This window comes from Parus major, chromosome 3, assembly GCF_001522545.3.
Source record: "Parus major isolate Abel chromosome 3, Parus_major1.1, whole genome shotgun sequence".
Classification (NCBI taxonomy): domain Eukaryota; kingdom Metazoa; phylum Chordata; class Aves; order Passeriformes; family Paridae; genus Parus; species Parus major.
This window is the reverse complement of record NC_031770.1, coordinates 98,208,808-98,234,069: the sequence shown is the minus strand read 5'-3', so window position 1 is coordinate 98,234,069 and position 25,262 is coordinate 98,208,808. Positions and strand designations below refer to the sequence as shown.

The window sequence follows — 25,262 nt, the reverse complement described above, 5'->3', positions numbered from 1 at the left end:
TGATGACTTGAAGACATGTGCTTTAGCCAGCAGCAGATTATTAAGGGATACAAAATCCTTTCAAAAAGCCAACGTGGAAAAAAATAATTAAATACAGTCACCATTTTCCAGAATTTAGAAAATCTTCAGGTTTCTTCATGACTGTGGCACAAACCCACCCCAGTCCCTCAGGCAGGTGTCTTTGTTCCAGTTTTCCACCTTGGGATAGAGCAGCACAACACCACCCCTGAGAGCCCAGCCCAGCAGGAGCAGCTGCCGTGTGACCAGGGGGAATGACCACCATCAAAGGAGGAGAAAGAACCAAATATTCCTCAGTTGAGCTGGTTTCACCTAGCTGGTACTAATGCAGGCTTGAACTCCATAGGAAGGGAAAGATTCAGAGCAGCTCACTACCTCCTGCATGCTGAGCTAAGATGCTATGTTGGTTAGAAACAATATGAGATGAAATTGTAATGAGTACTCCCTAGTGCACTTACAGAGTCTCATCTAAATGCATGTTCTCTTCAGTAATTCCTGAATTTCATATGCTCAACCATAAAACTTTAATCGGTGTTCAAAGAAATTAAAAGAAGATAGAGTATTAACTTAATCTGTTCACAAATCAAGACCTGTACTTGCTTCTTGGGCCAAAAGATGACTGCACAGAACTGAAGACTGTTTAGAAATATTAAGGGTAAAGTCCAAAACCCCTTAAGCTGCAGTCCCTGTCAGCCCAGGATGGCTGCCCCATGACCTAGAATTTATTTATTTTTACATGGCTTTTTGTGTTTCTCTTACCACATTTCTAGGCCAAGCCTCTTGCAAGTGTTCCTGCTTCCTCCCGGCATTGGGATCATCACTGCTACTCAACAGTAAGGAATTTTACATTGTGAGTTATTAAACAAGCAATTCCTTTATAGTTCCTCCATCAAAACAAACCAAAAGGTCACTAGAAAAATACAAGCACAAAAAAATCTATTTTCAAATAGCAAAGTTTTGCTTAAGAAAAATGTGTAATATTTATTGCTTAGAATTCTTTGGTGTAGGGTAGACATACCCCTTTTATGCACTGATTTTGTATACTTTCACCACTTAATCATTTCTCAAATTGAATACAAAACATCCTGAGATCTCTAAATGTGAAACTATATCAGACCATATTTAGTTCACCTAACTCAAAGGCTTGAACTATGACTTTAAAAGAGTTGTTCTAAGATAACTAGTTAATAAAAAATGAAGTTTTACGATCTTTAAAAAAAGTCTCCCCAGAACACAAAACCCACAAACTGAAACACCAGAAACCCACAAACTGAAACACCAGAACAACAACAACAAAAAAAATTTAAAAAAAAGGGACTGTACCACATCAATCAAAAAAAATCTATTTAGCCTTGCACCCAGAAGCAAGCAAGCAAAATGTGCAGGGAGGAATTTATGAACCAAGCAAGCCACAACACTACCAAACATCTGTCCAGCTTCACACCATTTGTGGCTGACTCAGCAGTGAGATCTCTCCGTTCTTTTGTTCCAGATTTCTATTCTTCCATGGCATTTGTACAGTCAACATCTGGTCCTTTTAACATCCAGAGAATCCTTTAAGGCAAGAAATTTCACCAGTTACCCACAAAATGTATGAAGCCACATCTGCTGTTTGATTGTGAACCTGCAAACCAGCAACCTCTGCTTACACCTCCCAGTCCCTGAACTGGAAAAGACATTGAACAACTGCCTCCTGAACATGTTCTACAAACTATCACCACATCTTCCTCTTAGTCACCTCTTTTTTAGGTTTAAAGATAAGTAGATATTGTTTCTTGTAGGAAAACTGTCTACATTTGATAATCCATGTTGTGACTCTCTGTACCTCTCAGTTCTTCTGCAACAAAAGGGAGGGTAAGAAAAGTAAAATGCCCAATCAAAACTTTATAGTATTTAAGATACAGTACATTACAGGTTTATACATTAACATAATTTTTTTTTTTCATCTCCATTCTTTTATAAAATGTCAGGAGTTATTAGAAAATAACTCTAATGTAGCTGGACTAAAACCACTGTGTGTTCGAAAACTGCATCATTAAGGGATTACAGGAACTTGTATAATTAAGATCACACAGGTATTTAAACTAAGGCTGGTACGTGAACATAGAAGCATTGATAACACCAGCTTTCAGAGAACAGTACAAATCAAATTTTCTTTACTTCATACTGTTTTTTCTACCTAGAATAAAGATATTCATGTCAGCTGTTGGATAAGAAGGAGGTTTGAGAAATTTCAAGCAGTATTTCTCCATCTGCATTCTCTTAAATATGAAGCTCCAAAATTATATATCTCTTTAGATACAAAAAGGGGAATGTTTGACTTATTCCAAACTGCTCACACAGGATTCAGAATTTATTAAGAGGAAAAAAGTGAGGAGAAATGGAAAAAGCAGACTGAACAAAATGATGAAAACTAAGGAACATGCAGGTATACTTTGGTTACACTGGATTTTTTTTTCAAAATTATCATTCTTTACAAATTCCTTCTGCAAGTGTAAGTAATCTTTGCATATATCAGAGATATGCATTTTACTTTTTCCTACATGGTTTTATTAATCAAAAACAGTCAGAAGACCATTTTATTTAAAAGAGCCTTCTTCAGACTAGAAAATTATTTAACATGTTATTGTTGTCATCTACCAGATTAGTAACACTAAAACAGTCACCAAACAGTATAAATCATTTCCACAATAACAATTTCAGTACAATGACCTCACGCAATATTCACAACACAAAACTATACAGAGAATTTCACTCCTCCTTAGACAGTGGGACAAGAAGCACAAAGCCTTAGAACAGTGATTCATTTTACCTGTCCCTCCTAGAAGAGTACTATAATTAGGAGACTAAATCCACACCCACAACTAAAGAAACACCAGCACTTAAGAAATATTGTCAAGTTTATAAACTTCTATTCACATACTCAAACTCTGTAATGAAGTAAATTCTAATCCTTCTGCTTTTAAGTTGATGAAATTACAGTACCATAAATAGCATCTTTGATATAAAACATTCACAAAGAATGAACTATCATTTGCTGTATGAAAGCACTCAGCCACATTGCATCCAATTTAGGGTACAAATCAAGGAATTACAGCAGGAAACCCAAGGGAGACATTGCCTTGAAGGGGAAGACAAGTACCTATATTTTTAGCAATGCTAAAAATAGTCACTGTGAGATTTCCAAGGATCTTCAGTGGTCAATATTAGAGTTTCACATGAATTTATGCCATGAGCAGAACACTCTATTGACATTCCTAGGTAACACAATCCCCACAGACACTTTGCTTTTCCCTGAGCGCTTCATGGTTCAAGGACAGAACACGTTCTTCCCTGTAGTGCAATGAGGGTTACCAGTGATCTTTTATTATGTGAGGAGATATTAATTCTTTCAGTATTGAAAAGAATGATTAAGAAGTACTTAGGCATTGTTATCAGTGTAAGGTAGGAAGAATTACCAGCATGAGTGAATACAGCTCACAACCTTTGCAAGCTTGCACAGACCTCCAGAAAACTGAGTGTAGGCAAGAAGAGAGAAGTATCAATACTCTAATAACAGCACCTCTGCTTATCTCTCTCTGTCCTTCCTTGCTATCCACATTTAAGTGATCAAATGAAAATACTCTTAGTAAGTGAAAGAGCAGCTACCTTTCAAAGCTTCCCAGGGAAGTTTATACACTTCAAAACACAGTAAAATGTCTGCAATATGCTTTTGACTGCAGGAAACAAAACAAAAGCAGCTCTGACTATCTAAAGCAAAATGCAAACAAATGTTTCTAATGTGAGTAAGCCAAGCAATACACTTAGATAAAGGAGTGATAGTTTCCTTGTGTTATTAGGTACTGTAAATTTGAAGAATTAATTTTCAATAAACTCATAATACGGATGCTACTTCTGGTCAGAAGATAGATAAATTATTCAACCAATCCTAGCTGTGTATTTTACATGAGTCCTCTCACACTTTGTAACAAACTGGTAGAGATTATTAGAAATTACTGGGGATTGAACGCCAAATTATTTCTAAAATTGAGCCATTGTGCTCGAAAGCTAAGGACTAACCAATTCCTGCTTTTGGCTGTATATGGCAGGTAACTGTCAAAGCACAAATTGTCTTTCCTTAATCCATGAGAAACCCTGCATCTTTGTTTTCCTCCAGGCTACCTAACAATTCTTCTGCCCCCAACATTCACAGGGAAATCAAAATCAGGAGGCGTCTTAAATTACTTAAACTTTTCAGCTAAATTTACAAAACAAAATGGCTTTTACTATGCTTGAACAAAGCTGAATTGATTCACATACATTTTTGTGGCACATCCCCATGTAATTCAAAGCAGTTTTACTGAGCTGCTGAGTTGTTGGATGGTCACAAGGCCCAAAGTGTTTATATGGAATGAGTATTAACAACCATATTCTGATTGTAATATTGCCTGTAATGAAGAGAATGAGAAAAAGGATATAAATGTGAGGCTCCATATCTTTAACCCATCTGCAGTAGTAAACTCTGGAACATTTAATCATATTGTAACATAAATTATTAACCTTTCATGTAATTTATAATGTGGAATAAAAGTCCCACATGGATAGTACTACACAAGGATACAAGTCCCAAGCTTAAAACTTGTTCTCAAGTAGACCTCTCTAAATACAGTCCTGGTAGGTCACTACACTCCCAGACAGATCCATCAGATTCCTCTTTTTATTGTGGGATAATTGGATAAAGGGAAAAACACCAAAAAATATCCCCCTTTTGAAGCATTGAGGGGGGGGGCATTTGACTGCAGTGCTCAGAGACAAAATCCTAGTTGAGGAAAAAAAAAAAATACAAGAAACTATAGATATTCTGCAATGAAACACAGTGTAAAGGTGGCTAAGCTGTTAGCAGCAGGGAATCTTAAAAACCTAAACAAAAATATTGAATTTCAATGCAACAGGTAAATAGGTAAGTCATGAAATAGGAAGAAAAGCAAGACTGTGCTATAACTGGAAAAAGAATATGAACTCATTGCATTAAAATCACATGCAAGGAAGAGAAAGATTATGTCTGCAAAGAAGTAAACCACTATCTGATAAAATTGAGTATTTTACAAAGGAGAGGCCCAGATAATTTACACACAAGAAGCTTCAAGGAAATAACTAAGGAGTTCTCTGAAACACAAATGTTGTTTTTTTAAATAATCTTAAGAAATTCTAAACATCAAAGGACTCTCCACTTTAATATGCAGTATTTAAAAAAATGTAAAAGGGGCGATTCAGGAACTGTAGAATGATTAGCTTGGCATGGATCCTGAACAAATTAATACTATGGCAATGGGAAAAACAGAAACTAAAAATATCCTGTCAGTCAAGCAACCTTTGTAAGGTCAGGAGAAGTGAGGAGAGAGTGGACTGGAGCTCCAGCTCCCACAAGAAGCTGATATGAAAAACCTTTTTCCTTTTTCATGGGAAAGTTAAAGGGGAACCAAATAAATATTACCACTAAGTCTCACTGGAAGTATGTAACTCATAATTTAATTAAAACTCAGGAGCTGCTCTGCAGGAAAGCAAAGCATGAAGAACAAAGGTGCAAAACAGAAGCATGCTTGATTGGAGAGCAGAGGAGCAGCCTGGGTAAATTCATCTCAGTAATCAGATCTCTCATAGCAGAAGTGAGATTGAAGATGACACAGAAAGATAGGTGACAGAAGGATTAGTGCTAGAATATGGATACCAAAATGCTGCCAAGAATAAAACCAAGCAACATTTAAAAAAATGGAAGAGAAGAACAAGAAGAAAATACAAACTATAGAATACTGTAAGAGAAGAAATGAAAGAGTTGGAAAGTTTCCAGGCAGAATAGAGAAGAATGATCATCCCTCAGTTTTTCAAGGAAACCTTTCACTCCTAAATAAAAGAGGAAAGAAATTTACTAATCCAAGCTAGGGAGGGTGTGTGTGTGAATGCAAGGTATGTACTTCTCCAACACAAATGCACAAATGCAATAAAGCCAAAGCATCATACAGAATAAAACACTCAATGCTCAAGTGACATATTCTCAAAAGAGCTGAAGATTTCCAGTCTACTTTATAAATACATTATAGCATCTACTTCAACACCTATCACAGGTTACCTTTAGGGAAAGGAAGGCTTGGATGAATTATAGAGCAGCAAACATTTGTTTTCAAACTCTTCAATTTTCCATCAAAGCCAACATCAGTTCATAATGGAGCATTAATTAAAAGCCCTTATTCAACTAAACACAACTGAGCTGCCCAGAGCTACTGGCCTAATCCAACACAGACAGAAAGAAATATAATTTTAATGTAGAATGATAAGCCATTAAACTTGAAAGAAACAAGGTATCAGCAAGAAGGTAAGAACAAGAAGCTTTTCAGCTAGGGGGGATAAAAGGGAAAAAATCATGACGTGATTTTGAGTTTCATTATTCCTCTCTCTTGTCCACAACAGTGATTTATGACTAGCAGAGTATGTTTCTGCTGCTTTACCAGGATGTATTCAAGAATTTTCTACAGGCAAAGTAAGGAAGAATGCTAACACTATTCTCAATTGGAAGTTAGGAAAGCATTTCTGTACCATGGAAAATTCTGAAGAGTAACAGTAGGAGTCATTTAAGAATCAAGACACCCAGGGATGGAAATACATGAATTAGAGCAGAATTCAAACTAAACAGTGCTTCTGCTAATCTAAGTTAGAAATTGGGTGTGTAAAAAGAAAGAAAGAAAGAAAGAAAGAAAAAGCTACACTAAGACAATTGAAAAGTATAGATGGTAATTTTATCATGTTGGCAAGGTCAAATCTTTTTAAGTAAGTACATTCCTTGTTATAGGCAGCAATACTCTGGATTACAAAACACAAACAAACAAAAACCATGAAAAAAGAGAGGATGGGATTGAATTACAAAACAAAAAAGGAAGTACTTTTAAGATACAGATTCCTAGGCAGCAAGGTGTATCAACAATGTTGTCAACACTAAAACATTCAGTGGCCTTGTAAAACATGCGGATTTCGAATTGTGCAGCTACTTCCACCTAAGAGTAAGGGAGAAAGGCTTATAGAGAAGCCATTCCATGACCACACCCCAGGGCAGAAGAAGTAGAAAGGATAATTCTGTAAACATTCATTCCTTTTGTCTTCAGGGACAAGACAGGTCTGAACAGAATTCAACTAACTCACCAAGCTCAACTTTCACCAGGCCCCCCATCCTTGCAGAAAAAAAAAAAAAAAAAGATTCTTAACTCGTTTCTTCCTAAAGTTTTATTTTAAATTTGGAGAAGAGATTGAAAGAAGGGAACTTCTCTGAGGTCACACATCGTGCTCCTTGCCAAGTGCAGACACTTGTGCATCGAGCGACAACCATCTCCAAAGCTCTTTAGCACAACAGGATCTGAAAGATGCTTATGAGACTACACCTATCCTGTTGTACCCAGCACATACTCCAAAGTGACACGGTTGTTATCTTCAGTACTTCAGTAAACCATGTTGCCCAACATCCATGGGAGTGACCTGCTTACCTATATATACACACACATTTTAATTTGTGTGTGTGTGAAGAATGTGAGAATCAGAACCAAGTATTACTTTTGGAAAAAAAAAAAAATCCCCTTACAATGTGTTAAAGGTAAAATACACAGAAAAAATAGCGTGTTTTATAAAATGTAATCAAAGTTAAAGGTAAATTTGAGGCAACAATGCACAGCCAACTTTTAAGCACAAGCAAAATAATACTTAAGAGATAATTTGGTATATAGTCCCAAGTCAAGAATGCATGGCAGAGACAGACCTATGGCAAAGACAAGTTGTTGACAGACAGTTCAAGACAAAAGGCATGCTTTAATCCATTTTGTATAAGGATAAAGCTAAATCCCTAAAAGCAAAATGGAGGATGTGTATCTTAAAGAAGTATCTCTACTTCATGCAGATATAAAAGAGGGAATTTGTATGCATCTGGAGGACAGACAATAAAATAATACAAGCTGAAAACAAATTATCCAATGAACTTCATATATATATGACTACCAATTTACAAATACATCTTAACTCCTACACTAAAAAGTTTTAAAAGAAATAGATATCCTGAAAACCTAGATATCCTACATGCTTTAAAAACATGGAAGAAACGTGACTTCCACCTAAAAGATAAAAGATGACTGCACTTATAAAAGATGTACTGGATACTTGCACAAGCCTTAGGATGGGAAGAGATTTACTGTAGTTAAACAATTTGCAAATATAAGAAAAAAACCCTTGAACTCCTGCACAGAACAAAACCAAAAACTTACATCTTATTCTTTCTTCATACATACAAAAAAGATTTTAATCAAATGGAATAAGAACATTTGTTTTAGAAAAGAAAATTTTGCTTTTCCTCCCATGTATTGGGAAGTTAGAACTTCTGAACAGAACAGCAGCATCTTGCTGCTACTGCTGTTTGCCCTGTTAACCCTCTCAATGGTAAAACCCATTTCCCAAGGGCTAATTTCTAATACACATATGATTTAATAGAGGAAAGGATAACTAAGATGACCATTAAGTAAAAGCTTAGAAAACTGACTTGAAACAATGGAAAGATAAATACATATGGAAGATAAACTAGTAATTTTTCTTGAAGATCTTCTATAAAGTAGCTTTATCCTTCATAGAACACTTTTGAGTAGTATTTATCTCTAGTTAGGCCCTGTATAACATGTCATACGGTTATGCATCATGATTAAAGATGATATAGAGCTAGAGGCTCCTTTTCTCTTTATGACAGTCATGCCCATGGCTCCCAGACCTCTGGACAGAAGTGTTCAGATACAACCATACCTTTGTGGCAGTTATTTTAAATAAAGTTCAGTTTCAGCAGAACGAAGAATTATGCCCTTGTTAGCTGTTCCACTACCAAAACAATGAAGGGCCTATCTGCCATGTATACTGAGAATGTGGAACAGAATACTAGGCGTACTTGAGGTTGGAAGGGACCTCTGGAGATTATATATGGAGTCCAGCACCTCTGCTGAAGCAGGATCAACTACAGCAAGCTGCTCAGGACTGTGTCCCATCAGGTTTTGTGTATCTCTGAAGACAGGGACTCCTGTTGCCTGTTCCCGCTCTCAATCACCCTTACACAGTGACAAAGTTTTATATTTCAATGGAATTTCCTGTTTTTCAGTTTGCACCCTGTATTTCAGTTGTCTCCCGACCTCACACTGCACACCACCAAGAAGAAAGCCCAATGCCACCCTCACTCCTCCCTGACGGACATTTATACACCTTACTGAAATCATCCCCAGCTCTCACTTCTCAGTGATAAAACCCCCAGCTCTCTCAGCCTCTCCTTGGACTGCAACCACCTCTGATTGCTAAACAGTATGCACCACAGGGAAAACTGCCTGATACAGACTCCATTCCTAAATTACACAGCACAGAAATTTATCACAGCTGGGAAGCCTGAAACTAATCCCATTCCTTGTGTATGGAAAACCACTTCTGAATGACAAGTCATAAAACACCCTTTGTGCATTTATATATACACATGCCACTGCACAGAATGTAGGCATGACTCACCTCATAGTTATGTTGCATTTACTTTTCTAACACCTGTAACAACTTCAACCTTGTACAAATTCAGCATATTTTGGGTATGTGGGAAATTGTTACTAAAAAAAGTCTTTAAGCCACTGAGAATATTTATATGCAAGATGAGGTTCATCAAGTTAGGCTTCATCTGCACTTAACTGATAAAGTGATATTTAGTATTATTTCACATCCTTCAAGTTACTGTAACATAATTACTTCTTGATTCAGACTTTAGCTGCATAGGACACAATTAAATGCACTAAAAATACGTTCAAAATATAAAAGGAGACAAATGGAATATTTGTCAGTTATCAATATTTTGGAACATATTTGCAGTTTATACTCATCAGACTCGAAGCACAACAAATAATGGCATTAGAGCAACTTACATGCCTAGTTCTAACAGTCATAATATAAAGGTTTTAAAGATAATTGTCTACAAAATATTCTATACACAGCACAAAATAGAAAAGAATGCAAGTTTTATTTTCAGAATGGAGAATTATACAATCTCATTTCCTACTCCAGGACAATAACCTCATCTCTCAAATTTCTAAAAGCTCTGATGCCAAAACTAGATGCAGTAAGACATTGGTAATCTCAGTGCTACAGTAAGAAATATGAGATATAGGAAAAAGCTAGTAAGGATTTTGCAATTATCAGTCTCATGATGTAGTAAACAAACCATTAAAACTAAGTAAAACTGAGGATCCCTTACTAAAGTAACATTAAAGGTAGGGTAAGGAAAAGACATTTCTAAAAAGAAGAAGCCACAATAATACTGGAGTGGCTGGAAAACAAATGGTACAGCAGTAAGCTTACAGAGCTGTACTTATATATCTCAGTGAAGACACAGTTATGAGATTACTTGATTAGTGTACATATCTACTTGTGCTCCGGAAGTGAAGGGAACAGACCTATCCCAAAAGTAAACAGTAGGATCCTCCAAAGGAAACTGTCATCTCCTCTCTGTAAACCAGTTCTTCCACTCCAAGGTATGGTACAAGCTTTACAGTTGCAATTCATAAAACAAAAACTCATCCAGAAGACAGAGGCAAAGAAAGACAAAGACTTAAAACCAACTTTATACTCATATTTCAACCTAACATCTTTTCTGTTACAGAAATACCTAAGACAAAAAAAGCAAGAGGTTTTATATTAAATTTATCTCCTGATTTTTAGAAGTTGAAGTCATGATTCTCATTTATCCAGACATAAAAGCAGCAATATAAAACCAAAAATAATATAAATGCTAAAACTTCTGAAGGCACAACTCCTGAACAACTCAAGACCTACTGAATATAAGCTACATATTGGAGAATGATAATGTTACTTGCAACGTCATCAGTGAGGGCTTAGCAGAATTCCTGCTTTCTGCTCTTAAAAGCTAAGATTTTATCTGCACACTTCAAAAATCTGTAATAAATTTTTATCTGCAACAGAAATGTCATTGGGCAATTGTTACCACAATACGCAAGAATCTTAAATAAGGGAAATTTAAATTTCTCTCAAGACTGTCCATTACTATTCAGTTCCTGATAGAGCTGTGTCCCATTATGCAGATTTTAGATTTGATATCTTTCAATCAGTACAGGAACAGAAGAGATAGCATCTAAACCATATTTTATTAAAAGAATATGGAATTGCAAACAAAGTCAAGAGATATTTCAAATAAGCACCAAAATGGATAATATACTGCCCTTAGACTTGAATCTAAATCCTATTTTTGAGTGTTTTGAGAGCAGTTCTGAATACCCTTTTCTCTACAAGTACTTATTGATTTAATTCTAATTCAGGTAATCAGTTTAATAAGACTGGTTAAAGATTAAAGCACTCCAAGTCACAGAGTGTATTAACTTCTGCCAGGCTCCAATACTGTGAAACATGAACCCTGTTTACATAATAATAGATTTAATCAATTTAATCATTTCATTAGTATAGTGACCAAAATAATTAAAATACCACTAAATAACTAGGTTTTGGTTGGGTTTTTGTTTTAATTTTTCCTTTAAAAATAAACTTACCTCTACACAAAAGATCTTAAGATCAAGTCCACATAACCTCATGTTCTCCGGAAAATGCTCGAAAACATTCAAATATGGAATATGCCCTTCAACAACAAACCTGCATTAAAAAAAATGAAGACCAAATCAAAATAATATATAGGATGACAAATTCTATGTTTATTATAAAATTCATATACAAATCAACTTCTGATTTGAAATAACATCAGTATTATCCTACCTAAGCAACTCAAAATGCTCCACAGAACAAAAATCAGTTCAATCATTTAACAGGCTTTTAAGTTCAAGCTAAGAGATGTGACTGACAAATGATAATATTATGGCAGTAAGCATACAGTCAACAAGCTTACATGGAGTTTGTTCTGCAGATTCTTCAACTACTGCATTTCTTGAAGTACTTCAAACCTCCTTTGAATGGTTTGGTTTTTTTTTTCAAAATTCTAAAGCTTTAAGCAAGTTTTACTTTTAAAACAAGACTTTCTGCTGGAGGAGTTTGAACCAGGTAATGTGATAGAGAAGAAAATCACAGAATGATGAACGGATACATAGAACTGAAGCCACATTAATTACATTTCTATGATGCGACTTTTCAAAGAAGTATTACTGAGGTTTTGGTAAGTGGTTGACAGTATTATTTGATATTTTTCTTGAATACACACACAAACACACACACATATATATATAAAAGATGAGACTTGACAATAGATACCAATAAAAAGCTACCACTACACCAAACCCCTGCTCTTATCCAGCATCTTAACAGACACCCACAATGGGCCAAGCAAGCACCAAACAAGCACAGATCCTCACAAGACAACACACTCATTCCACACTAGGGCACACTGGTAGTCTCCTATAGGGCTCAGCTGGAAATGCCTTCCCATCTCCTCTTCTCCAAACCAATTTTGTTAAAAGGGCAATTAAACCTAAGTAAGTTAACATTATAAGCAGAGAAAACTCTGTTCATTAATTAGTATCAGGACTGAAAACAATTTTCTCCCCAGCTGATAAGTGTTATCTGCACAGGACCTCTCTCATCTTGCTACATAGACTAATAACTTCTTGGTCTACACACATTCCATGTCCCTTCTGAGCCTAGAGCCATTCATGAGCTCACCTGCTATCTCCCAGTTCTGTGCCCTCATCACTCTTTGTTCCATATTATGTTGTGTGTACCTACTGAAGTTGACTAAAACTCTGTTAAAAAGCTAGTTACCGCAAAGTTTACAGCTATAGTCTACTTTTTTTTAAGCAGTCTTACCAGAATTTTCAGTCTAATTGAAAAAAATTAGTTAAACCCAGAACTAAAATAAAAAATACATCTCATGATCAAAACTGTCTCAGAATAATTTATGATTCCTTAAAAATAACAGCATATGAAAAATCATATTGCATAGTCTTTGTTCCGAAGCTCTGCTTATTAGTCTCTTAAGTGAAGAAGTAACAGGTGGCACATAGTCCTTTCTAATCAAATTGTGTAACAATCATTTTGCTAATGAAATTTCAGTAGCTTTCCTCAACCAGCAGAAACAGCATTTCCCCACCCTGAGTGGAGATGTGCACCGGGCTCCTGTGATGCTCTTCTCCAAACCCAGCCCCCACTGCTGGTCCTCACCACCCTGCCTGACCTGCTGAGCAGCTGGCACATCAGTTCCTTAGCTCATTTTAGTCATCCACTCAACTGAGGAACATAAGCTTGAGGTATGGTTTCACAAAGTTGATTGAGTCAAACTAAAAGCTCAACACAACTGGCAGGACCTCCTCCTTGTGATCCAGCCATGAGCTGCTGTTGACCATCTCTTCCCCAAATGTAAGTCACAAGAGCAGCAGAAAACCACCTGCTACCCTACTGCCAGCAAGGTTCCTTTCATCATCTAACAAACTGTGAAGAGGCTTACAGATGGCTCTACAAGGGAAAGAACTGTCAGAGAGAAGGGGGTGCATCACACAGGCAGGAGAAGAGAAAAAAGGGAAGCAGGACCTTCCCCTTTCAGCAACAGTGATACATTACTGGCTCAGCTGATGATAAGCTTTGGCTGACACACGTCAAGGCACAATCACACTTGGAACCAAGACACTGAGAGCAGCAAACGCCTGAGCCAGCACAGCAGCAGCTGGAAGAGGACAAACAATCAGGACCTTGTTTCGGGTGTGGTGTAGTGGTGATGTAGCCAAACCACCCTTACAGCTTGCTGCCTCTGAAATGGGAAATCCCACCCTCCTTCAGTCCCCTGCCGCACACTCCTCCCTGCTGACAAAAGCACCCGTGTGACTTCTCAGAGGATCAGATTGGGAACTAGTCTCTTCAGGGTTTCACTCCAACAGACTCAGGTGACTGCAGGAACATTACTGCCAGCACAAGGCAGAAAGGGACAGCAGTGAAGCACATTAACCTGCACTAAAACTCCCAGTGAAACTTTGTTTTACCAAGCTTATCTTCTAGAGCTACTTCTTTCAACTAATCAACCATAAACTGGATGAATGGCTAGTACCCATGGCAAGAGAAAGAAGAGGAATAATATGCACGTCAACAGCAACAAAAACTTGGAGCAGCTTAAATTGATGCTAGAACCACATCCCCACACTGCATGAGACAAGCAGTGTCCACCAAAACATCTTTTTTTTTAAAACAAAAAGTCTGCAACTGTTTAAAAAATAGTATCTTTTCTAGCTTCAAATTACTGTCTCCCCAAAAAAAAAATTTTAAAAAAAATGCTCTTTTCTCTCAGGTTAAAAGTTGTTCTTACGCTCTAAAAATACTGCACAAATACTCTGTTATGAATAGAATGTTTTAACACTTAATCCACTAGTCCAGATTTGGAATAGCACTTCAGAACAATTTATTTCGTCTGCTGTTCCTCCAAACCTTTCATTTAACAGACAGATGGTCAAAACACCTGTAGGACTATGTTCTGTCAGGGAGGTGCTTGAAAACTTGACTGGCAGATGCAGTACACAGTCCATGTTCCTTTAATTACAGCAGCAACATACATTAATAAGGCCCAAGTATGAAAAAAATCCTAGGTCCTCAGCACACTATAAGGAAGTGATGCATCTGTTAAAGCCACAGTAATGCCACAAACTGATTATAAGTTTAGTCTTCCCAGCACAACTAGCTATAACCTCATTTGAAAGGCATTATTTCTCAGAATCTCAAAAGTCTAGCATCTTGAAACTTTTTCCAAAACCCAACTATTTTATTATTTAGATGAATATTATACATCATACGGAATAATGTAAGACTATTTAAAATGGAAAAGGATTTAATGTGTAGCAAAGACTTGAGTAGAACGTTGATGAAAGTGTTATTTTTAAACCCAAATGTTCCTGTCAGAGGAGGTAATTGTAGTGTTTTTCTGCTAAGTGTGTCAAGTAGCAAGGAGGAGTATATTTTTGGTGTTGTAAATCCTTTAAAAGTTGGCAGATTGCCCAACCATAGTGCCTAAGCATGTATCACAAGGGAGGAGTGGCAGTCAGCTGACTTCAGGGTACAGAGAAAACCAAACTGAGGAAAAAACAAGGCAGAACTTTAAACAGAACTCTAATTCAGCTGGTTTAAATAAAACAATTTGCCTGCAAAGACTTAAAAGGTAATACTGAATACTTAATGCTTTCTCTGCATAGTTTTCATCTTCAGTCTGTTGTTATTTTGTATCTTAATGCATGCAAAAATGTGAACATTGTCTGATTTTTAAACTTAAATATTCAGAAGTCAGAAAACAAGTATTTTATGGTAGTTCATGCAATTTAAAATTCTTTCTACTTCTTCATCAAACTTGTTGAAAGGCAAAGACCTTAAGGGTAGGGAGGGAAGCATGATAACATAATTACAGTCTTATATAACTATCGTATCATGGTAAAACTTTGCAATACAAATAACATTCTTTTAAACTTCACTTTCTGTACTTAATCCAGTTCATATATTCAGTGTGTTTAAAGTTACTGAATCATTATGATTTACACAGTCTTACACACATAAATTGCAACATAATTTAATTATATCTTCTCATTCAAATAATCTTATCTCAATTTCCAATTTTTAGTTTCAGATTATACCTTTCTGTTGCATATTTGCTGCTTGATTTTTAAAATCTTATCCCAAACTTTTTATTGCTTTCATGTTTCTCTAAATCCTTTCAAATGTGTTCATCTCTTAAAGGTATTAGTCGAAAGGATAGTCTCCAGGTTCCGAATAATTTTCCAGGATCTTTTCTGCAGTCTCTAATTTTTAAAGTGCCAAATACAATAATTCACCATTCATATGCAAACCAAACAATCTATCTTCTCTCTTGACAGCTGACTTCAATAGTTATTGCTTGGCTGGGTTTTCTTCCAACCACACCATTGTACTTGGACAGAAACATGTGAAGATGTCTTTGCCTGCTATGAACCAACAACGCCTCCAGAGATGCTTCCACAATACAACAGCCAAAGAATACGTATTTAATTATAAATTTTTCTCCCCAAACAAGATGGAGTAACTAATAATTCTTTAGTGTGAGCCAGTTGTTCTGTCCCAGAAATTGTAATTTACTACCTAGATTTTTGCCATATACAAATACTATCAGACAGGTTTTACGTTATTTGTTTGCTGATCATTCACAAAAATACAGAGTACGTTATGGTCATTCTGACTTGTACAGAAAATCCTAATAAAGAACGTAGCCAGTAAAAATCTTGTTATTGAGCACCACTTTTGAGTTCTACTATTTCTTAATCTACTCAAGAAATACTTTTGTATTGCAGGGTACTAGTCTGAATTCTGAATCTTATGGCATTTTACAAGTCATCTTTTATGCAACAGCATATCCAATTATGCAAATATGTGATGGTTTATGCAATTCTGATCAATGAAGACAATAGCCAACCCAAAAGTAAAATCAAAGGGTCAAATTGTTTTGCATAGCAACTGATTATCTAGTAGTAACTACTGTACTTCAAGACATAAAAACCTCCATAAAAACTTGCATTCATCACACTTCCAGCAGCTACACCAGTTGTAAGCACCACAGGTGGGGGACAATGTACCCATTGCTTTGCCTTTTAACTCACAGTTTACATATTTGAAAAATAAAACTGAAAGCACTGAATTTTAAATCAGTTTTTCCTTTCTCTTGTCTGAGTTTTCAGTTTGATTTGCCACTGAATTTACTTGAGTATTTCTATTCCTTAAATTTTGGCCAAGTAATGTTTTTTCACCATCTGTTTAGAAATACTCAGTATTTCAACAGTTGTTAAAAAGAATACAAAAGGTCTTCCAAGGAAAATCTAGGAATTCCTGAACTTATTTGGGCCTGATTTAAAGTATTTATTGCCAACAAGAATTGTTGATGAATATTTTTTTCATTCCTGAATTAAATAAGGAAAGTGTTCATGGTCTTGCTGTAGGGGAGAGAAGGGAACTGCATTGTCATCAGTAGCCTGACAGTCTCTATTTAGCATCAAACCCTATTATTAGAACAATTTATTTCTACCATATTAAAAGGTATTATTCTGAACTCTAATAATTACAGATACAAAGATATGAAGACAAAATAATCTTCCTATATTAATTTCAACTCCATTGCATGAAGTTACTGTGCTACATTTCAGATCACTGTACACTGCTGGTATTGTTTGCTTGATGACACTGATATAAGTCCTGGAGAATGTTTACTCATTTAGTTCTAACATGCTGACAACAGCAAATATTAAGGAAGTGTGGCCATACACATATCAGCAAGTCTTAAGAATTTTTGAAGGAGAAGGATAAAATGCTCCTCTAACTTCAAAACCTTCTTCCTTACAGGTCTTTGAAATTCATTGCAATCAACAGAGAAGGTCCTCCAACAGCAGCTGCACAAATGGTTATGACAAAGGAAAGACGAGACAACTAAATATAAAGGATTTCTCACTATAACTGAGCAAATTCAGAAGAGGGCAATAGTACAGATCTGTTTTTAAGAAATTATTTATAAAAGCAACAATTCTTCACTAAAGACTATTCATACCTTAAGAGCTCAGACAGTGTAATTGGTTCTCTCACCCACAGTAATGCCATGTAACAAAATGAAAGGGTCATTGGCATCGTCATCCTCAGTTTCTCCTTTTGGTTCTTCACTAAATACAAGCTGCCATCTACTGATCCAGAGCAGACAGAGGTGTTTTCTTGGGTTTATGTTAAAAACAGGAAAGAAAAAAAGCAATTGGTATGATAGACACATGAACCATGGAATACAAAAAAAAAAGGAACATACAAGACTTGTTCAGCAACTAGTAACATTTTGAAATTACTTTGAGTTTTTTGCTTGTTTGTGTACTTTTCTATGAAACAGTTTAACCCTAATTTATTCATCTACCACAATATGAGATGAGAACCTGTTTCATAAAGTGTTATTCCACTTCACTAGGCCATTAACTCCTATATAACATATAACTAACAATACTTATGAGTTTTCCATTTGAGAGACAAAGGAACTGTAAGGAAACAAGGAAAAAATTGATGTACTTGAATCAATGACTGAATTTGGGATTAAAACACAGTTTTAAACTTCAACACAGGCAGGACTTTAATGAAAAAGTCATTTACAATTGCAGAAATTTTACTCATGTTAAAAGTCTGCCCTGAATCCATCTGTCCTATAATCTCAAAATGTGGAGACACAGGTGGTTTTTTTTAAAAAAATGTATATAAATTCACTATCAAAGAAACAACTTTAGAACAAGAACATAAGAAATGGTGACGAGGGTGGGAAAAAACCCCAAATAAATTAGTATCCAAATCTCTCTACTTCCTTACTGAGGTGAATCACTAAAAACTAAAAGAAACAGAGAAAAGAGAAAATTTCGTTTAGTAGAGTGATTTATGAATTTGGAACCTTTTCAGCAGTGCAACCTGCAAGTTCAGGGAAAGAGAGCCAAAAAAATAATAAAAAAAAAACCAACACAGTAAGCCTGTCTTCCCTACATCACGACCCAGCGAGGATGAAGGAAAATGCATTTAAAGCGCAGCGGCACAAAATGTCAGCATTGACTCTGCAGAGATTTTCCTCACTTCACTTCCCCAGAAACCGTTCACCTGCTCAGACAGGAATGGCGAGAGCTGGATCCACAGCTCCCCAGCTGGCAGCCGCAGCGCCAGGGCAAAGAGCCCGCTGAAAACCATTTGGACCCTCGTGGAGGCTGGCGGCTCCGCGGCAGCCACACCTGCGAGGCGGCAGGGCCGGCGGAGCCCGCAGCACCGGGACCCCGCGCACAGCGAGCTCCAGGGCCGGCCTGCGCTGCCACCTACCGGCCCCGGAGCCCTCATGGAGCCGGCACAGCCCCGGCCCCGGAGCCGGCACAGCCCCGGCAGTGAGCAGGCACAGCCCCGGCAGTGAGCAGGCACAGCCCCGGCTCTCAGAGCCGGCCCGAACTCCTGCTGCAGAGCAGAGCATCCCAGCACGCACAGGCGCGCCGGGGAACAAAGGAAGGAACACTGGAACATCGGTTTATTCCTTGGAGTCAACCGCTTCACCTCTCACATGGATATTTGCGCTTAAAGGCAGCTTCGTGACTGAAGCTTCATTGTTAATTTCACATTCAACTCAATTTAAAATAATCCTCATTATATTTGTGGCCTTAATGATGGCACACAACTTCCTTTTATTTCTTCCAGCTTATGCAAGGCATGACAACACACAGTTACACGCAGCTAATAATTTAAAGAGTTTTATAGGCTTCTCCAGCAATATCTCAGTGCTATACTCAGTGGAATTTGCTATTAAACCCTACACAAAAATAACAAAAAAAACCCCAATTGCCGTCTGGACAAGCCTCTTAGGGAAAGAAGGGTGTTGAGGTTTCTAGTCTGTAGCAATAACAGCTCAGCAGAAACAACAGTGAAGAAAATATTTATGAATCTTCACAAGAGTTTACAATAGACTAGAACACATTTACTTGTTAAATTTCTACAGACAAAACTGTTTCTATGTTTGTCTGATTTCATCAAAATTTACTTTAAAGCATTCACTGAACTCATAACTGATTTCAAGTGATTTTAGTGAAATTGATGACTACTGGAAACTGAATTCGGTCTCTGAAACAACCAACCAAGACAATAAATTACGGCCTACTTCAGACTACCTTGCTGTTCTAAGACTTTAAGCAACAGACCTATGAAAGGCACAAGTACAGAGGAAGAAAGGAGCTCCTCTAGACATCAAAAAGGGGAAGAAAATTCAAGGGAATACTTTCACTAGAAATTTTTCACTCAATCCTTTCCTTTTCGTATTATATTTGTATAACACCCAAGATTTTACATGCACAAACATACAGTGACTCTTTACCTCAAAATGTTGTCATTTTAATATATAAGGATGAAAGGTTCTAGTATAATATTAAAAAAAATTTGCATCACCATTTTTACACCTTTTTCCCCCTCCCTAATTCTGTCTGGAGTTTTAAACAAGCATTTATTTTTCTAATTGCTGCTGATCAAATTTCTCACTCTATTACCTCTTCTGGACTTCACAAAATAAAGAGAAAAGCTTGAAAAAACAAGATTGTATTCTTCTGATGGTAGAGAGGCAGTATCACAGAAGAACAGAAACATGACATAAGGAGAACAGTACATAACAGGGGAATAAGAAACACAGGTAAAGAAGGAAAAAGCAAGCAAAGAATAAAGCAAGAAAGAAAAGCATCATAACTTTAAGCAAAATCTTTCAAATGTGCCTTGCAATGCATTTCCAGTATCAGGCATTGCAGCATTGTCTGGTATTACACTTGCCCAGCAGAACCTAACACTCCAATTTTCTACAACATTTTAATTAAACATAATTTCAGCATTCTGTAAATATTTTCCAGCTGTTATTGTGAGCAGAAAAGAGAAACTGATGGAATGCTAAAATATTATTTTTCATAGAAGGGGTCAGTGGGAAAGCATTAAAAAACTGTGGAGACAAAAGATACAGAAATACCAAAATAATGTAAAGAAAAAAATTAAAAAGCTAAATATACCTACATGATAGAAACAGAAAACACCCCCTTGAACAACAAATTCATGTTTCTTAACATCAAAGTCATAAGAGACAGCTCTGCTATTGGTTAAAGAAGCTGCTGTGTTTGTGAACATCTAGCTTGGCAGATGTAACAGCAATTTTTTTCCCACTCCAAACAGGAGGCATGCAGCAAACTTGTTACAGAACAGAACTTCCTCCTGCACTTCCCACTGTATTTCCAGATCCAGTTCAACTTTTATCTCCTAGGGTGGGGGAGGAAGTCTTCTATTTCTGGTAGAATATAAAGTAGTACCGTGTCACACAAGACTGAAAACATTACACCTTCCAACCAGTTCCTCCAATTCACAATACACAAATACACTTTAAATCTATTTATATTTAAAAACTACAGAAAAACTGGTTTTCAGATAGTTCAGCTCACTGCTCTTACCTGAGACCTTGCTCACTGATGAGGCAAAACTGCAGTCGGTCTGCAGAGCCCCCTCACTTTCAGAGAGGGACAGCAAGTGCAGAAGGCTGGGTCTCTCTGGATCACTGTCCACATCAGTACTGCTCTCACATACCTGGAGTTTGTAAATAAAGGTTTGTATTAGCTACTCTTAGTTACTGTTTGGATCTTACCAAACCACATAAAGCATGACAGATGCAAAATTAACAGTAAAAGTTAAAAACCCAAACTCTTCATATTTTAACTTCACGATTTCCAGTAAGTGGGGGGGGGGGGGAAGTAACTATTTTTAAAGGATTTCTCATGATTATAAAAGTTCTAGTGAATACATTTTAATCTGCTACAATGATCAGAAAGTTGGCAATACACAGAATGAAAGCTCGATCAAATGACTAACTTCGAGACAGCAGGCAGGAAAGGATGATAGCCAATGATACATTTTGCACTGTGATTCGTATTTACTGATTATCTATGTCAAGACAAAGCAATATTTTTAAATAAGCAGTTTCAGTCACAGAAATATTCACCTCTTGAAATAAGTAAAACACTCCAAATCCCAATAAAATGGACATGTGCAAACCTGCTTATACAATCTCCTTCATACTGAAGTGACATTATTACCAGCAAGATATGTAGCCTAAACAAAGATTTTTGTTGTGTTGCTTTTAAAAAGATAGCAAACAACATCTCATGGGATTTGAGCTTCCACTTACTGATAATGCTTTGACAGTTTCCCCAGCTGGTCTCTTGCAATATGCCTGTTTGCTCTTCTGAAGGTAACACCTCCAAAAATTGCACAGAATTTCATCCTGATAAACACAAATGGATGGTAATTAGTACAGTGTTTACATGAACATTAATTGCTGAGAGAAATTACACAGAGTGTCATTTCTAACTCAGGAATCTGAATAATATTCCATCTCTAGTTTTATTAACTGTGATTTATAAAATATGTTTTAAAATTACTAGAGAAACAAATTTTGATTTCATATGCTCCATGATTTTAAACAGGGTCTTGTGTGATTCACTTCAAAATCTTTTAAAATCCCACCTTCGGTAACACACACATATACAGAGTGTACAACTCACGCTGACATCTACGTACCTTCATTTGTGGACATACTCCTAATGCTTCTAAAGCTTCCACTTGTTTCTTGAGTACAAGCTGAAAGCCTTCACAAATATACCATTCACAGCCTCCATCTAAGGGAAAAAAAGGGGGCTATGTACTATTTTGTTTGTACTATTTTGTGTTTGTACTATTTTGGGTTTCTTTAACCTTAAGCACACTTATTCCCATATCTCTATTTGATAATTTCAGATCCTAGTGCATAAACCAGCTACACTGAACACTTCACTACCTTCCATTTATTCACAGCCTTAAATGAGAACAAAAGTTACTGAACAAGAACTTCACACATTTCCCAAGAATAATATAATTCATTATAATGTCTAGTGTGGCATTTGTAATTGAGTGGAGCATTGTTAAATTACCAGTTTAAAAATAACTGAGAACATGCCATTAAAAATGAAATATGAACATTTCTTTCCCACTCCTGACACAGAAAACTGGAACATTACAGTAGTGAGTCAGGCAAAAAACAACCAATACCACCATGTGCTTTACCACTCTCACACAGAATCATACATGTTTAAATAAAAGAATATCCCAACTTCTAACAAATCCTAGCACAACTTGAATTTCACAGGGAGTGGGACTGCTCTAATCTACTCACTATTTCTTCAGGCTGCACTACAATTACTTTTCGCCCTTACCTCTCTAAACTTATTGCTCACCTTTTCTACAGGCTTTTGGTTTTGGAAATTTTCTCTGCATTTCTCAACTCCCTTTTCATTCCTTCCACACCTTCTTCACTACTTTTGTTCTGAAACACACTTTGAATCTCACCATCTTAGAAGTTATCTGCTCAAAGCTTCTGCCCTTCTTTAATAGTGCTGCTCTTAACTGCTAACCAGTGAACTCACAGACACAGCTTACTCCTATACATTCATGGAATACAATGTAACATGACTGCATTCACAGAAGGGATTGTGTGAAGATAAGGACTTATTTGTTAAGAAGCCTGGGGGTTGGCTAATGACCTTCTCAACAGGATAAATGAAAAGTATGAGTGGTACATGGCCCAGACTTTAGAAGCAATACAGGATAAGGAAAAGTGGAGGGATCCTTTTCACATCTCCTTTCACTTCCACACAATTGCTCTTTTCAAAGGAATGTAGCAATCCATGGCCTCTGCAGCAGAGCAAAGTTACATCAGCATATCAGAAAGATAACCCCTTGCTTCATTTGGCCTTTTAATGCAGTTTTTCTCAAAGTAGTCACAACAGTAAGAGATGTATTCAGCCAACACAGAATACACACACATCTTTAGCAGCAGCTTTACCACTACATCCTTATGGCACAGATCCTCATATATAATCACCACTATTCTTCTGAACAGTCATGAAATTAAAAGTAAAAAAGTGTCTCTGGACAAAAGATGCAGTGCTGGTTCAGCTATTGGAACTGCATGAAACCTCTTCTGTGCAGTTTGTGTGTAGGTTGCAGGGCCAAGTGCCTGTAACACAGCCCAGCCTGACACTAAGAGCTGGACCACCATCACATCTCACTTGCCAAGACAAACAACTTCTCTGGTTTTGTGATAGCCATCACAGGGAAGGAACAAAGGATCACCACATCTGCATGCCATCAGTAGCTTCAGTGAGTATTTGCTTCCACAAATCAAAGCAGCAGTAAGTAACACAGCTCTATTTAATCACAAAAACCTCCACCACTGGGCTCACAAGGTCATCTGTGGCTCAGGAAGTCACCAAATGTGATCTCTGAAGGTTCTGACAACATCAGGGAGGTGCATTTCATTCCCACTCCTACAGTCTTTCCTGCCTATCCGCTTTTGTTCTCCATGAAAGACATAATGGCATAGGTGAACAGTGGCTGAACAGCCACTCTTTTGCAAAATACAGACAGAAACTCATACATACCATTCTTTTCCTGCTTTCTTGAACCTTTGGAGATTGTTTGGACTCTTGAATTAGTAATAAAATCAGTGTTTACAACTTCTCTAGATCTCTGCAAAACAGGAATACATTTTAGCCAGAAAAAGAGCCAGGTCTAACTCGCACACATTGCCCCATCATAAAACATAATGGAGCCATTTACTCAAATTTCGTAAACTAACAGGAGATTAAACAGTCTGAACTTTTCAATCAGAAATTTCAAAAACAGGCAATCTACCACAGACATAGAGGTGACATGCATCAGGGTTTGCCTAGATTTGGACTGTATGAAACACAGCAACAATCAGGCAATGCTTCTAAGGCATATAGAGAGCACACTGACACCACAACCACAGCAACACAGGAGGCCAAGATGGCTCATTCTAAATGTTGTGATTTCAAGGTACATGAGTTTTAAATACTGTGAACTAAAGCATGAAAAAGGAATAAAAATACTGCCCTCAACTCCAAGAAGAAAACTCTCCTTTTTTTATATGAAGTCAAGAAGCAATCAGAATAAACCTTTTCCAAGGCAGTAACTCATCTTTTTACCTCAGTAACGTTGTGGCAAGATCTACAATAAAATCTGCCTCCGTCAGTGAGACCCCAGTTCACTTCTGAACACTGGGCACAGCGCTCATTAAAATCTCTCTGAAAGGAAGAAAAAACAGCAGACTTTCACAATTGTTCAGGTAAAACAAATGGTATTATTACTAGGCTAACTGCACAGCGTCTGATACTATTTATAGAGGAGAGTGTTTACACCCTTTGTGTAAGCTCTGGTTGGTAACAAGTGATCATCGCACTTGCCATCAGCCACAGGTAACTCTGAACACGAAACTGGAGCTGTCAAGTGCCAGCTGCCGTGCGTGTGAGCATCAGAACAAGTGGAATGGCGATCCACGCCTCACACACACGTGGCGGGGCTTTAAAAAAGCCTCCCATCAGAAATGAAAAAGGGGACAAAAGCTGAAAGGTGGGGGAGGTGAAAGGAAAATTCAATTTCTAGAGCAGCAAAGAAACACACTCAGTGGGAGAAAGCCTGCACGAGCCGCTTCTTCCCGGACAAACCGGAGAGGGAAACGGGCAGATTAAAACGAAGTGGTTTCCAGAAACGCCCACGTGCGTGCTGGGGCCGGGCAGCTCCGCCGGGCCGGGCCGAGGGGCGGCCGGCGGCACATCCCCGGCCGAGACCGAGCAGCGGCCAACGCCGAGGGG

At 37.3% G+C, this 25,262-nt stretch overlaps 1 protein-coding gene and 1 long non-coding RNA gene across 4 annotated transcripts in view; one reads left to right on the top strand and one right to left on the bottom strand.

Moving 5' to 3' along the window:
- Positions 1–25,243, bottom strand: part of TAF1B (TATA-box binding protein associated factor, RNA polymerase I subunit B) — a 45,257-nt gene extending 20,014 nt beyond the window's left edge. Inside the window, exons 1-7 of one of the 3 annotated variants that reach the window (XM_015623024.3) lie at positions 24,597–25,243; positions 24,030–24,117; positions 22,132–22,229; positions 21,740–21,835; positions 21,009–21,141; positions 17,588–17,744; positions 11,598–11,697 (exon numbers count right to left, since the gene is read on the bottom strand). In XM_015623024.3, coding sequence (XP_015478510.1) covers positions 11,598–11,697; positions 17,588–17,744; positions 21,009–21,141; positions 21,740–21,835; positions 22,132–22,137 — 492 coding nt within the window. In that variant the 5' untranslated portion in view covers positions 22,138–22,229; positions 24,030–24,117; positions 24,597–25,243. Of the gene's footprint in view, positions 1–11,597; positions 11,698–17,587; positions 17,745–21,008; positions 21,142–21,739; positions 21,836–22,131; positions 22,230–24,029; positions 24,118–24,596 lie in introns of those variants that run through there. The other 2 variants (XM_015623021.3, XM_015623022.1) reach the window with 2 other exon arrangements.
- On the top strand, positions 15,041–16,266 carry LOC107202351. Its single transcript, XR_001520661.1, has 2 exons — positions 15,041–15,187; positions 15,894–16,266. It is a non-coding gene; the product is annotated as an uncharacterized LOC107202351 (long non-coding RNA).
- Positions 25,244–25,262: the final 19 nt, after the last annotated feature.